We start from the raw sequence: 14,087 nt of genomic DNA, 5'->3' as shown, positions 1-14,087 counted from the left end.
TCCAACTAAGTCCACCTTTTAAATTAACCTAGGGGTCTTACTGCAGACAACACAAATTAAATAGTAAGCGAAATCTCTTTCCGTTGTTTGCAGATTTCTGAAATAGCCTAACCATAATTCAAAGAGCAACCCCAACCCCTTCTTGCAAATGGAAATCATCCCCTTTAATTTGGCAGCCCCAGCAACAATATTTTTTGATGACCTTATAGGAAACTATTGGAAATGACCGAAGATTTTGTAACAACGAGGGGGAACAATACAAGTTATCTTTCTTGAAGGTGGCAGGTAATGGTTCAGACCGATTCTCGTCTAAGGCATTCTATAGCCCAACAGAATAAGCGAGTAAAGAAATTAGGTAACACCTTGCCCGGCTTATGCCTGTTACCTGTTTAACGCCGCTTGAGGAGAGTGATTATTCGCGGCACGTTAAATGTATCGCGATTTTGAGGTGCTCATATTGCGCGACACTTAAATTTCGCGTTTTGCGAAAATTTTGTATTTTGCCACTCTTTAATTTCGCGTTTTTGTAAGACGTTCATGAAAGAAACAACCAACACGATCGATACCAAATAGCTGCAACAAAAGTGTTTTCTGGACGACTATCAAATGTAACGCTTGCTCACGTGCCACGTGGGAGCAGTCGTTTACCGTATTTATTCGATTAAGCGCCCTGGGCGCTTATTCAATTTTTGGACCTTGAGAGTGGGCGCTTATTCGAGGCTGGGCGCTTATCAAATTTTCACCATTTTCAGCAAGATGTGAGTTTATTTTGCAAAAAAACAATAAATAATAACAAAACGTGAAGATGTACCAAAGCAGAATTTTAACAAGAAAACTCTGTCTTCGGGAAGGTCTCCTACTTGTACTTAGTCAATTTCAATCTCATTGTCACTAAAGTCAATTAGCGAACTTTCTGGGGTGGGCGCTTACGCATTCGAGGCTGGGCGCTTATTAACTTTTCCTACCTTCAGGGTGGGCGCTTATATAATAATTGAGGTGAGTGCATGCTTATTAACTTTTCGTACCGTTAGGATAGGTGCTTATTCGAGGTGGGCGCTTATTCGAGGTTTGGCGCATAATCGAATAAATACGGTATTTCAAGAGGTGCTGATGTCTTCGTGACTGTAAAAGACGCACAGTTTCGACGGTCACCACTTATACAAGGAGGAACGTTTCGATCTTGCGAATCATTTGACATGGGAATTTGAAATTAAGGGAAATCTAACTCATGCAAAGCTGATAATAGATTTTAGTTTTTACTTTTCTTTACAATCGCACCGTTCCATCCCCTAGCTTTTATCACATCTAATAGAATTTATTGTCGATAGTGTCTATTGTTTATTTATCATTATATTTTACTGTCAGTTGATGATGCCGAAACTGCATCACCCTCGAAAGCTAATGTGGCTACCCTTTCTACAGTACTTGAGTTTATTTCCCTCTGATTCCTATGTGTTGTGCGTTTATGTGAATTTAAATTCAGGAAAAACGCTTACTGAGTTTTTTTACTGCCAACTTTCTCTGTTACTTGCACGTTCGTTTTTCAGCAAATGTTTTATGCCTGGCTTTGTTGAGTTACAAAACAAAGGCACCTTTCTGTCCTATTCAAAAGTAAAGTTCAACCAGGTTTTTCCATGAGCACTTCCTTTTAGTGGCTTTGGTGACTGTAAAACGCTCACTGAGTTTTTTTTTCCTTTTTTTTACTGCCAGCTTTCTCTGTTACTAGCATGTTCGTTTTTTAGCAAATGTTTTATGCCTGGCTTTGTTGAGTTACACAAAAAACAAAGGCACCTTCCTGTCCTATTCAAAAGTAAAATTCAACCACGGTAATGAGCGCCCCCTTAATTTTTTTTTTAAGATATCGTTCCTGACGTAACTCCTCCTGTTGGCTTATAACTAACCATTCCCTGTATTCGAAGAAAGAGAACAAAAAACTAGCGTTTTGATACTGATCTTCCTTTTACAGTTTTTCCAAGGGTTCCTGGCTTACACAGAATATAAATTTTTTATTTTTCATCAAGTAAAAATTCACAGCATTTTTCCTAATTAATTGATCACTTTGGGTAAGATTAAGAATCCCCGTAAACAGAACACCTTATATCTTTTTTGTATTATCTATTTCCGTACTGAATTGTCAATGATTCAAGATAATATGCATCTAAAGAGAACATGCAAGTAATTTAGGCGACAAAATGTTAGAAAAATCATTCTGTATATAGCAAAAACATGTAATAAATAGTTTAATTAATGAGTTAAACTACTGATATCTCGATTTTCGAAAGTGAAAACAGGCTAAAATTGAGACGTGACTGTCAGCTTTCTTTTTGTTGTCGATTTGGTTTTAAATTAACATTAAAATCAGGAAGCGAAAGGAAAGACACTTCTTAGTGAAACAACAAGAACCTTTCGATCGTGCAGAATCAATTGACATGGAAATTTGAAATCTATTTACTTGAAGAGTCGTTTCTTTCGTCACTGAAGTATAATTCTTAATAACGGAAGAAACAATATGATGCAAAATACAATACCGAGTTTCTGCTTGCAATTTTTTAAAGTTTTTACAATTGAAAAAAGCCGTACTATCCTTTGAATATTGAAAATATCCGAGGCCGACTGGAAGAGTTCCGGTTTGGAAAAAGGTCTTGTTTAACAGTCACCAAACACACTGTTTATTCCTTCGACGTTCTACTCGCTCTTGTTATCATGGCTGACACAGAATCAACCACTAACTCTTCCAGCCATGACAAGCCAGTGTTTTATTGCCCAGAAAACCCGAATTTCAATTGGGACTTAAATGTCACCACTTTTGTCTGGATTTTAGTCGTCATCCGAGGTATTGCGTCTCCTTGTATCATTCTTGCTAACACATTAGCTATTATTGCCCTGAGGACGAAGAAAGTGCTTAAGAAACAATCGACCATACTACTGTCCAGTTTGGCAATTACTGACCTTCTTATGGGCGTTGTAACTTTGCCGTCGTCTACCGCTATTGATGTATTAATACTGCGCCAAGTTTCGCTTTCTTACATTTGTACCTTAGATTCTCTCTACATTTCCTTTAGCAACTGCCTTGGCTTGTGTTCTCTCTATCTTTTAACGGTGATTGCTTAGGAGAGATACGTGGCGATCCGAAAGTGCATGGACTACAAAACTATCGTTACAACAAGCCGTGTTAAAAAGCTCGCCATAGCCGGCTGGCTGGCAGCAATTTTTATAACAGCCCTACTCCCTGTAATGCGACCGTTTGGTGTAGTAGACCACAATGTCATAGATGGCTGGTATATCGGTGAAAGTGTCTTAGGAGGAGTTTTCTTAATAATGATAGTTTATTTATACGTCATGGTGTACCTTGGAGTACGGAAACAACGTAGAATTAACGAAATTAACAATGTCGCTGCCCTAGTTAAAGCGAAACTCGAATTTAAACTTGCCAAGACTACTTTCTTGTTGACCGCAGTGGTGATGATCTCGTTTGTTCCACTGGGCGTTGTTTTGGCTTTCGGATGAACTTTTCCAATACTTGATACACATTTGGCTATCCTTTTGGCGGAGACATTTGCGCAGTTGAACTCGCTATTCGACCCTTTGCTATACTGCTATAGGAATCAACGTTTTAGGACCGCCTTGCTAGAGCTGTTACGAATGAAAAAACCCCAAACAGTCCAGCCAGCAGTTGGTGCCATGCGATCTGTCAGGAAACAGGCTCCAAGAGGCGGTTCAGTGGAAGATGTGCTAGAGATACGAAGGGCTGAAAAACGCACGCGCTTGTTTAGATCAGAATCCAACGATTCAGCTCTGGCCACAGATTATCACAGAAATAATGAAATTTTGTTGATGAGATCCATGTCCGCTCCCGCGCTGTACAATAACAGTCTCGATAGTCAGGTACTCGAGCTCCGAGAACAACACTTGTCCACCCTTGCAACAACAGCGATAGTCCATGTAGAATGTGGTGCGAGGGAAAGTAATCGTGATTTACCAAAAGATGGATAAACTAAGCTTAAAGGTACAATAAATCTCGTCCGTAATGTATCAAGATCGAAATCTTGGGATGCTAGTGCGGCTGTGGAATTTGCCGATCGTTGTCGGTACCCGAGCTTGCAACAAAGCACCGTTCAAAGATCCTAATCGGCACCATGGATTTAGTCAGCGAACGCAAACTTTCTTATTGAAGACTTAAGTCAACAGAACCTGGATTTACGACAAGGCATTGAAGATTGCGGCTCAACCATGTCTTAGAACAGTATGTAAAAATGTACCTTTGAGTGACTGCAGAGTCTCTGATCTTGAAAAACTCAGTGACACATGCAGCAACATAAATCAGTTTGACATGCATTTCTGGGCAACAAAATCCACAAATAGAGCAGAATTGCCGATTTTGCCTGGATCTTTTTTAAATTCAACCTTCTTCTCGACTTGTAATATATTATGTTTCGTCAAATTGCTGAAAATCAGCAAATTGAAATAAACTACTGCGATAACAAGAGATGTGAGTTGCAAACACGTTTGTGTTCGGATAGAAGAGTCACTAAATTCTTCGCTCTCCTGTCGTAAAAATGAAAAGGGAAGTTTAGTGTTTTGGCAAATACTGAACAGCTGATACAATGTAAATTGTAAAATAAGAGAACTTTATGTTTGTCGGCTGACAAGCGTTGCTCAACAAACCGAGAAGAAACTATTCGTTTTTTTTTTCATAAGGTGTCCGCAAGGAAGTATGCTAACAAATTTATTATTAGTTATATATAATATGTTAATATATGCCCGATTCCACTAGCTCAAAGTTATAATTACATACAAAAGAAACACTTCAGTTGTTGATAGACATCCTTGAACAAGAGGGTCTAACTTCTTCATGCAAATATGTAAAAAGGGGAATATATAAAAGAATAAACTCTTATCGTTTCAATCGCTCTTATGTAGTTATACAATTGAGTTTACATTGTGTGGACGCACCTGGGACGGCAAACTAAACTCCTCTGGAGTGCCTCGTCCACAGTTCCGCAATAGCTCGTTCTTTTGCTCGCCTCAGGTCTTCCGAGAGATTTTGGAGTTAGAAGGATCTGAGGAGGAGGTAGCTAAAAGAAGTTTCAAGCGACCTAGTTAATTGGGAAAATATAGTTGCCATTTCCGACAAAACAATAATAAAATAATAGCCAAATATTTGTATCCTATATACAAGGAAGAAAAAAAAAGTTTGAAAAACGAAGATAACTGACAAAAAGGCCGAAGTCTCAAATTAATTAAAAAAAAAAAATCAGAATTTCTGGTGAAGAATTACTCGGCCCCCAAGGAGGCTGGAGAGGAGTCCAGTCGCTAAACTATTTCTTCTGCGCGCCCTTTATAGGGGTTGAACTAAAGGGCGCACGGAAGAAAGAGTTCATAGATTGACCATCCTCGGAGGATGGCGTATTAAAAAACTTTTTTATAAAGATTTTTCCTCGCCCCCACTTACTGCCTCTGGGTATCCGAGGATTGGACTTGACTAGCTGAAGAGTAACTCCTTGAGCCGCAGACTCCAATCTTCACGTGGGGAGAGGTTATTTGGTCCCCAAACCATTTGAGAATAACCCCTGTAAAGTGAAGATTCGAACCCGCGACTCAGAGATGATTAAGATTCTATCGGTACTTCTAAGCCTCCTCGAAAATCCCTTGGTGGCTGCGTATACTTGGTTTATAAATAACTTCCGCCGGATAATGACCCAGCTAAAAATGGGCTAAGACTGGATTTAAAATCCAGCTTTATTTCGAGGAATTGAAGCTTATTAGTCTGGCAAACTCCACATCGCTCAAGCCTCGAACACTTACGACCACTTACGGAGAACGAAACATTTTTGGTCCAGAAGACCATCTACGTCCGCTCGTTTCGATGGCGACAGAATTTTTGCCGACTTCTGAATAACAAGAGGGTCCTGAAGGGGTAAAATGGGAACAGGAATTTAGTTAAATTTTCAATGGGAAAATGAGTTTTGAGCCACTGCAACTTTGAATCACAAACAAAAAACAGTGGAACTGAGACTGGGATTTAGGAAAATTTGGGCAAACAGTAGGCTGGGAAATGTGTGGGCAAAATTTGGGCTGAAAAATGGGATTTATACACCTCCCCCTTCAGGACCCTCGAGGCCTCGAACAATTCTCTTGCAAAAACGCGCGCGCAAATCGGTAGGTAGTAGCTCGCAAGGCATGATGGAGAACAGTAGTCTCCCCACTAGACCCCGCTGAGCGTGCCACTGAGGAGAGGGGTGTGCCTTTGTCATTGATCATTGAGGCAAATTTATTCAAATCTTGATGAATGGGTGACAAGACAAACTGTCCGAAAAGAACAAGAAATTTTCTATGCATGATTGCTCTTTAGTTTGTCTCAGTCGGATGCGCAAGGTTTTCTCAACATTTGTTGTGGTTTTCCCGCAAAATGCACCGTCCCCCGGCGAGGATTCGCTGCAAACATCCCGTGGCGCGATAACTGAAGGAATTTGGTTCATCAAGGGTGTTTTGTTTCATTGATCCCTTGCTTTCGTGCACCGACAGTAGGCTTGTCCTCCATGGGAAATTTTGCGACGAGCTGTGAATGAACGCTTGTTCTGTGGAGAAGTAAGGATATTTTTCTCTGTTGAGGAAAATGAGAAATCCTTCAGGGGCTCACCGCGATGCGCCGGTTACAGTAAGTTTTCCCGTCCCAAAGAAGGCAGCCAGCAAACTTCGCAGCTTGGCGATTTCTAAAGATCGGCGACTATTGGATCTCGGAGTGCTGGCGGTGCAGATCAATGAAGGCGAGAGTATTGTGCTCGGAATAAAACTGGGAAGGCGAAGACTGAAGAAAACGGAAGTGGATTCGGAGAAATTGAGGGGAAATTCGTCTTCTGGCCGAGTTGCAAAGAAGCATTCGACGTGTCGGAATGCAGGGACTATTCATCACATGCCGGCTGCTTCGCCGCGAGCACACGGCCTGCCAGCCACGAAAATTGCAGCTAGCTCCTCGGGAAATGACGAGGAGAATTCAAGAAAAAGAGCAGCTCGACCGGATGGAGATGTTGTGTCGAATGAATTATTCAATGGTTTGAGCCCGGGAAGAACAGCCGACAAACCTTCGAGTGATTGTAAATTTCGCATATCGGATTACACAAGCTCGTTTGATGCGAGTGTTCTCTCACTGAATGGGCAGTCAAACTCGAGCTTAGCCAAAGAAACAAGGCCTAAAAAGCTGCAAAACAGTCGCAGTTATGCAACTGAACGAAGCTTTATCAGTACAGCGTCGAGTATGCAGAAGTTAACACAAGGGGCGAGTGATACGAAGACACAGACGCCTCCAATTATGAGTCCTGTGTTAATGAAACCTGCAAGATTGGTCACTGGTAATGAAAGCAATTTGCCGTCTGCCCGACGTCTATCTTCTCCTGCCAGCCAAAGAGCTTACAGTGCAAGTCCTAGCTCAGAAACAAGCAGTACCAGCTCTGAGGAGAATTTAGATGCTCAACAGTTGATTTACAGTTGCTTTGTGGATAGAAGCAAATACAGTGCAGCAGATATGTTAAAGCAACTGGCAGAAGCTCATGAAAGCAAGAAAGATACCACAGACACTATTGCAATAAGCACTAGTGCATTGCCACGTACAGTGAAACCAAGTGCGACAACCACAAAGTCCAGCTCATGCACCAGCTTTTTGTCGTCGGAGCAACCAAGGATTGTGGATAACAGCAATAGACAAGCAGTTGCTGGAAGTTACCGTGAGCATGTCAAGAACATTCGTTGCAGTTCACTTACGTCACTAACAACTAGTACATCAACAGTGAATTCTACGTTGAAAACACCAACCAATGCAAATGAACACCAAGCACTTGGATTCCAGAGCTGCAATGGCAACATTGAGAAGTCATCAGGGTTTGGAGAAAGAAAACAAATGTCACAACACACATTGACACACTTCTCCGAACCAAAGACAAGAACAGCTGCCCAGATAAAGAGCATGAAGACAGGTTCTACTCAGACACCAGCTTATCGTGGAGGTCGTAAAGTCTTGTGGTCAAGTGCCAATGCATTCCCAAGTAGCACAAACTTGTCTTCCCATCTACCAGTCAACAAACCAACTACAGCCCTTCCGCAAGTGAATTCTCCAAGCAGTGAAAGTCCAATGTTGCATTCACAAGTTCAGGAAACAACCACGCCTCCCAGTTGTGCGCAAAGTGGTGCAGCCATGTGTAGTGAGACAGCCAAGTCAATACCAAATGACACCCATTTCAGCTTTCACACATCCAACAAAGTGTCCGGACAACAATTGGTAAATGAATGCAGGATGTCGCAGACTGACTCAAAAACAGTCATAGTGAAAACTCCATCATTGTCGTTTGATTCCCAAGAATCAGTAACCTTGTCAGATACCAGCAGTTATCAAGTTGTAGCATCTACTAGCTCAGCGTGTGATCCTGGCATTACCAACATTGCTCAAACAGAAAGTCAAGGCACAAATCAACTTGTACAAAATCTTACTCTGGCAAGATCTACCTTACCACCAGCTACTGTCGTTTTAGCTGGAACAAACACTCAAACAACATGGTCTAATCAACAAGTTTCTCCTACGTATTTTGTTGGTGCCCAGGCGCAATATGGAATTTATCCAGCGCTGTACGGCACAGATGTTAACAACAACCAGCTGGGACAGCAAGCAGTGACTGCGACATATCCGCTAAATTACGTTTATCCCGTAAGCTTTGTTTATCCTTATCTCTCAATGGCGCAAGCAAACAGTGTAAAAAATGTAAACACTGACAAAGTTAAACAACAGAAAGAGGATGCAGGCATGGTAAAGACAGATGCATCTGTTGTGGACACAGCTTCTAAGGTACATGTAGCAAAAAGCGAGCCTGATGTAGCTGCTCAGACAGCTAGCGGAAACATGGTAAACCTGCAATCAACGCAGTCATCTACAAGCAGTACAGCTCCTGTGCAGACGCAGTTTATTGACCTGGCGAGCTCCATGAGGTATTGGCAGCAACTCAATTTATTGTACAGAAGTAGATGGCAAGCATTAGCTTCTTGTAACCTCTCGAACATTGCCACCGTGACTTCAAATCAAGCAAATGCAGCTGCCCCAGTGACATCAATTGCAGACGACGGCTCAAGTGCAGTTGTTAATGGCGAGACAACTGCAGTGAGGTCAAATTCGGAGCAACAATCATTTTCCAAGCTGGATACCTTGCAAGCTAACCCTGCTAAAGATTTGTATTCTGGAAATCACAAGCCAACCACTGAACTATATGCAAAACAGCCATGTTCCGAAATTTTGCAGAGAATTAAACCTGAAATCAACTCAGAAGAACAAAATTCAATAGACATGACAAGCGACAGACCCTCTGTTATCGTAGCAGCTGCTTGTAAAGATGGTTCAATTGAAATGCAAAAGAGCTCTTCTCTGGAGACGAAAATGCAGTGTAAAAGGGAAGAATTTGATGGCAGGGAGCTTCAAAACGTAAATGAAAGAAGAACAGTTTTGAACTCAGTTTCTTATGGAACCAGCTCAACTTCAGAAGTGAAGATAAGTCCACCGAGACTCCACCATGATAAACTAAGAAACATGGCAGAGGACAATATGGGGAGAAGAAGTTTCCGCAGTTCGACCCCGAAGCTGAGCTTTATTCCTGACAGTTCTGTAGCGTGTGTGAACGTTGGCAATAGTAATGGCAATGGGTTTGGTTACACCAACAGCATGCAAAATCACCCAGGAGCAAGAAGAACATGTAGGTTATACACTAATTGAAGGGCTCGGTGGAAAAAGGGCAGAAGTGATTTTTGGCTCAAAATGAACATTGCCAAAAAATCTCGAAATTTTGCATGTTGGTTTGTTTACGTCCTTGAGACATTGTCCTGGTTTTGTTGTTACTTGCTTTTGCTTTGTTTTCGAGAATTAACGTATGCAAAAAAATAAACAATTTCTGCAGTCGGCATCTTTAGTACTTTCTTTGTTGTGCTAAAACAAAGAAACTCTTGACGACACCAACTAGGAAAACCAAGTTTTCTGCATACGTTATTTTTGCAAACGAAGCAAAAGGCAGCGAAAATAAACACAGTACACTGCTTCATTTACGTAAACAAGCCTGCACGCAACATTTGGAGTTGTTTTGGCAATGCTCATTTTGAGGGAAAATCAGTAACACCCTTTTTCACCAAGCCATTCAATTATTGCATGTTAAAAAAATTCAAGGACTGGCATACCGTACTTATTCAATTAAGCGCCCAACCTCCAATAAGCGCCCACCTCGAATAAGCACTCACCCTGTAGGTAGGAAAAGTTATTAAACGCCCAGCCTTGAATAGGCGCCCACCCCCCTATAATGAGGGCACAAGAGGAATTTTGATTATTGTTGAAGTTGAGATTAAAATTGACTAAGTACCACTAAGAGACTATCGCGAAGACAGAGTTTTTTTAGTTTTTTTACTGAACCTTTCAATGAACATTTAAAATTCAGCTTTCGTACATCTTTTCATTTAGTTATAATTATACATTTTTTTTCTTGCAAAAATAAACGTACTACTTGCTAAAAATTGTGAAAATTTAATACACGCACACCCTCGAATATGGGCCCACCTCCAATAAGTGCCCACCCTCCAGGTAAAAAAATTTAATAAGCGCCCAGGGCGCTTAATCGAATAAATACGGTACATGGTGCATACCTTTTTCAAGTTGTATGTGTTGTGATATATTGATTTGTTGTTGGTTTGAAATTTTATAAACCAGATTGATTTTTTTAATTATTTTCCCTTGTTTCAGTTTATGATGATGCATATATCAGACACTGGTTTAAAAGGCTTTAAACCAAGAACAAATTTAAACAGTAAAACCACAAGATAGACAGACAATTTTTTTTAAACTCCTGAAGAACTGAATGATTTTTGTTGTGTAACCAGTATTCTTTTGTTTTTCTTTTACAGCTTGGGGAACTCATCCAGATGCAACCATGCGTCCTGCAAAGAGGAAAAAAACCAAGAGGTCCTTGTAAGAGTCTTAGCACATTTTATTGAGACACTTCAGTGATAATGTACTGTACATTGCATCCACTACTGGCTGCAGGTCTAGGGATGTTGTGTTTTCAAACTCTTTAAGCCTCAAGCTGCCTCATCCTCAAGTATATTGCTTCTAAGTCATGTACCGGTACATGTAGAATGCAATTGCATGAGAAATTGTTCCTGCTACAGTGAAATACAAAAGTGCCCTGTTATGTACCCTGGGTGTCAGAAGGTTTTCTTGCGTGGTTTCCAGTTTCGATCAAGTCTTTTTGACCCACGCTTTGTTGTGTCTTCATGTGCCAGTGCATGTGATCACAGTTGAGTTGGAGATGTTCACTGTGATTGGTTTAAATATAATTTGATAAAAAAGACCAAATTTCAACAAAAACAGTAAATCATAGTGCTCCTGCCCAGAGGTTTTTTTCTCTAAGCTTTCCAGCTCATGGTGACAGCCTTCAGCATCCGAGTTGGAGTATTCCACTATTTTGCTGCACTCAAGAAAATCCTCTAGTAACCAGAGTTCTGTTACTAGTTACTAGTTCTCCCAACTAGTAACTAAAAAAATATATAGAGACCAATTAGGAGAATTTGAATGGTTGACTATGGGGCTTACAGGTTATTTTTAGAGAGATACAAGTACATACTGGTAATACAATGTGTTATGTTGTTGCCAGCTTGAGCAATACTGACATTACAGTTTTGTAGACCTGAGAGGTTGAAGTTAACTTACTAGATTGTTTTATGCAATTTCTGTAATTCCACATGGAATGCATATTTGTGAAATGATTTTTTTTTTCATTTCATTGAGGACAAAAAATTCCTTGCTTAAGGTTGGAAATTCTTTGTTGTATCAGGTTCAATTAATTTGTACATTTACAATTGTATTGTAATTCTAGTTCAGATTTTTCTACTGTTGAAATTATTGGTTGTGAAGAAATTATATTTTAGATTAATAGTTTAGGGAAAAAACTATTAAATGTATCATGGAACAAACCCATGATACATTATACTAACAATATTTTATTATTTACTTACAATAATTATTTTTATATCTGATTTTTTGTTTCTTACTGCATTCATCATCATCTTATACAGAAAATTCATTGTTCTTTATGAATGCAAATAACAGATAGAAGATATTTGATTGCTGCTAAGTTCTTTAAAAGTTTGACTTCATTGGTTTTGTGTTCTAAATATTAATGAGAAAAGGATTTAATTTTAATACATACATACATGGCTTACTGGGAAGTCATCTATTTTGTACTGTGCATGAAAATTAGTGTAAATTTCCTGTAAAAGGACAAAATAATATACTATTAGGTATATTATTGCAGTATTACAAGAGATTTTTTATATACAACTGATAACATTTTAGAGTTTTGCATACATATTGTGTGCTCAACACCTTGGAAAATGTTTTTTTGTGCAAATTGACACCTTTGTAAGTTTTTATTGCTTCCACTTGAAATTATCAAAATGATGAATGATGAATTATGCATTATTTTTGTTTTTTAGATCAATCAAAATAGTATGGTCCTAGTAAGTTGAAAAACCCTGGTTGTTGTTGCAAAGTTTTGATACTTTTATACCAAGAAAAAAAAGATAACTATTATATTCTGGATTATTTGCAAAGATGAAATATTATTCTATTTTTCTTATTCTAAGATACCTTTAAAAGAGCCTGTTAGAGCTTATTCATATACTTATAGATTCTGGTTTGAGGTTTTCAAATTAGTAATTAAATTAGTAATTCTCAACAAATCAGTATGGGTTTTCCCGAGCTAAAGACTGGTTTCCACATGATCGCAGACGATCGCATCGGATCGCAGACGATCGCAAAATTTGACACGTTAATTTTAAAGAGAAGTCAAAGTAATAAAAGTTAATGTTGATTTGTGTATGAAGATAACCTTGTGTTAGTAGACTTGCATTAACCAACCTCATTCCCAGGGCACTCTTTTTCCTGTTTCCTCCTTGAAGGAGAGGACCTTGGGAACAAGGTTTTTGTCATGGTTGTTGTCATGGTCAGCAACATAATATTACGTAATGAATTAAAAAAACAACAGCAATTATATACAAAGTTATGTTACTTTAATAAAGTTTTGAGAAAGGACAGGTATTTAAGGACATGGCATTTAAATTTTCGCGGCACTTTCGCACTGGGAGCCCGAGATCCTCAGGGATAGGGAAGGGCCAATTTCTTTGAAAGGTGTGGGATGGGGAGGTGGGGAGGGAAGACAAAGTGATTAAATTACAGCTTAGGACGGGACAGGAAAATAGTTTAAGTTGCATCCCTGCAGACTTGCATACAATCTAATGTGAAGAAATGATCCTCGCAGTGAATTGCAATTAAAGACATTGCAAAGAAAGAAACGAACAATTTTTTCTGGTTTCTTTCAGTTTGCAATATCTTTAATTGCAATTCACTGAGAGGATCATTTCTTCACTTTACATCTCATCCACAGTTCACATATATATGAATTATTTCATATACTTTACGACATTATACAATTTAATACCGAAAAAGAAGGTTAAAAACTATTCCCTGTTTCCCTTAGACATATCAATTTTTATCCATTCCTTAATACCTTTTATGGTCCGTATTCGGCGAGATGAAGCCTCCAGGAGCCCATCACATAACTAATTCGCTCCTGAAACCACTGTTTTTTGCCTGGTTTAATTTATTGTCGTCCAGACCCTGAGGATGGGGTACGTTGTGGGGTCCATTCAGGAGATTACCCTGGCCGACCCACTACGAAGCTTAAGGACGAAACATTTATATTTTCCAGGAAGCTGGGGCGGTATGGAAAAAAATTCCTCTGCAAACTTTTTTTTTAAAATTTATGCACCTCTGCAAACATTTTTTTTTTCGAAGAACAAACAATTTTTTTTATTCCTATCGTGTTTGAAAGCAATTTATTTTGTCTTTTTAGGCCCTGCAAACAATTTTTTTTTTTCAATATTTTTCATACCCCTTCTCCGGAAAAGTAATAGTCCGTCCCTAACTCATTTGCATATTTGGACCCTCCGTACATACATATGCACAGAAAGATCGGAGAGAAAAGGACTGGAGGATCTTCAATAAAACAAAA

General features: G+C 39.4%; 1 protein-coding gene and 1 long non-coding RNA gene across 2 annotated transcripts in view; both read left to right on the top strand.

Moving 5' to 3' along the window:
* Window positions 1-14,087, top strand: part of LOC144646477 (uncharacterized) — a 45,754-nt gene that overhangs the window by 13,476 nt on the left and 18,191 nt on the right. The gene's annotated exons all lie outside the window — the stretch shown is intronic.
* Window positions 6,161-13,102, top strand: LOC144646392 (uncharacterized). The gene is made up of 2 exons (XM_078505957.1): window positions 6,161-9,728; window positions 10,921-13,102. The coding sequence occupies exons 1-2, from the start codon at window positions 6,617-6,619 to the stop codon at window positions 10,986-10,988; spliced, it is 3,180 nt and encodes a 1,059-aa protein (XP_078362083.1). The 5' UTR covers window positions 6,161-6,616; the 3' UTR covers window positions 10,989-13,102.

This window comes from Oculina patagonica, chromosome 3 (genome assembly GCF_052425735.1).
Source record: "Oculina patagonica isolate OP01 chromosome 3, crgOcupat, whole genome shotgun sequence".
Classification (NCBI taxonomy): domain Eukaryota; kingdom Metazoa; phylum Cnidaria; class Anthozoa; order Scleractinia; family Oculinidae; genus Oculina; species Oculina patagonica.
Note: the sequence above shows the minus strand (reverse complement) of the source record. Positions and strands in the feature narration are given on the sequence as shown.

Coding starts and splice junctions, on each gene's coding strand:
- LOC144646392 (XM_078505957.1), top strand. CDS start 6,617: ATGAGAAATCCTTCAGGGGCTCACCGCGATGCGCCGGTTACAGTAAGT. Junction 9,729..10,920: donor CCCAGGAGCAAGAAGAACAT/GTAGGTTATACA, acceptor TTTCTTTTACAG/CTTGGGGAACTCATCCAGAT.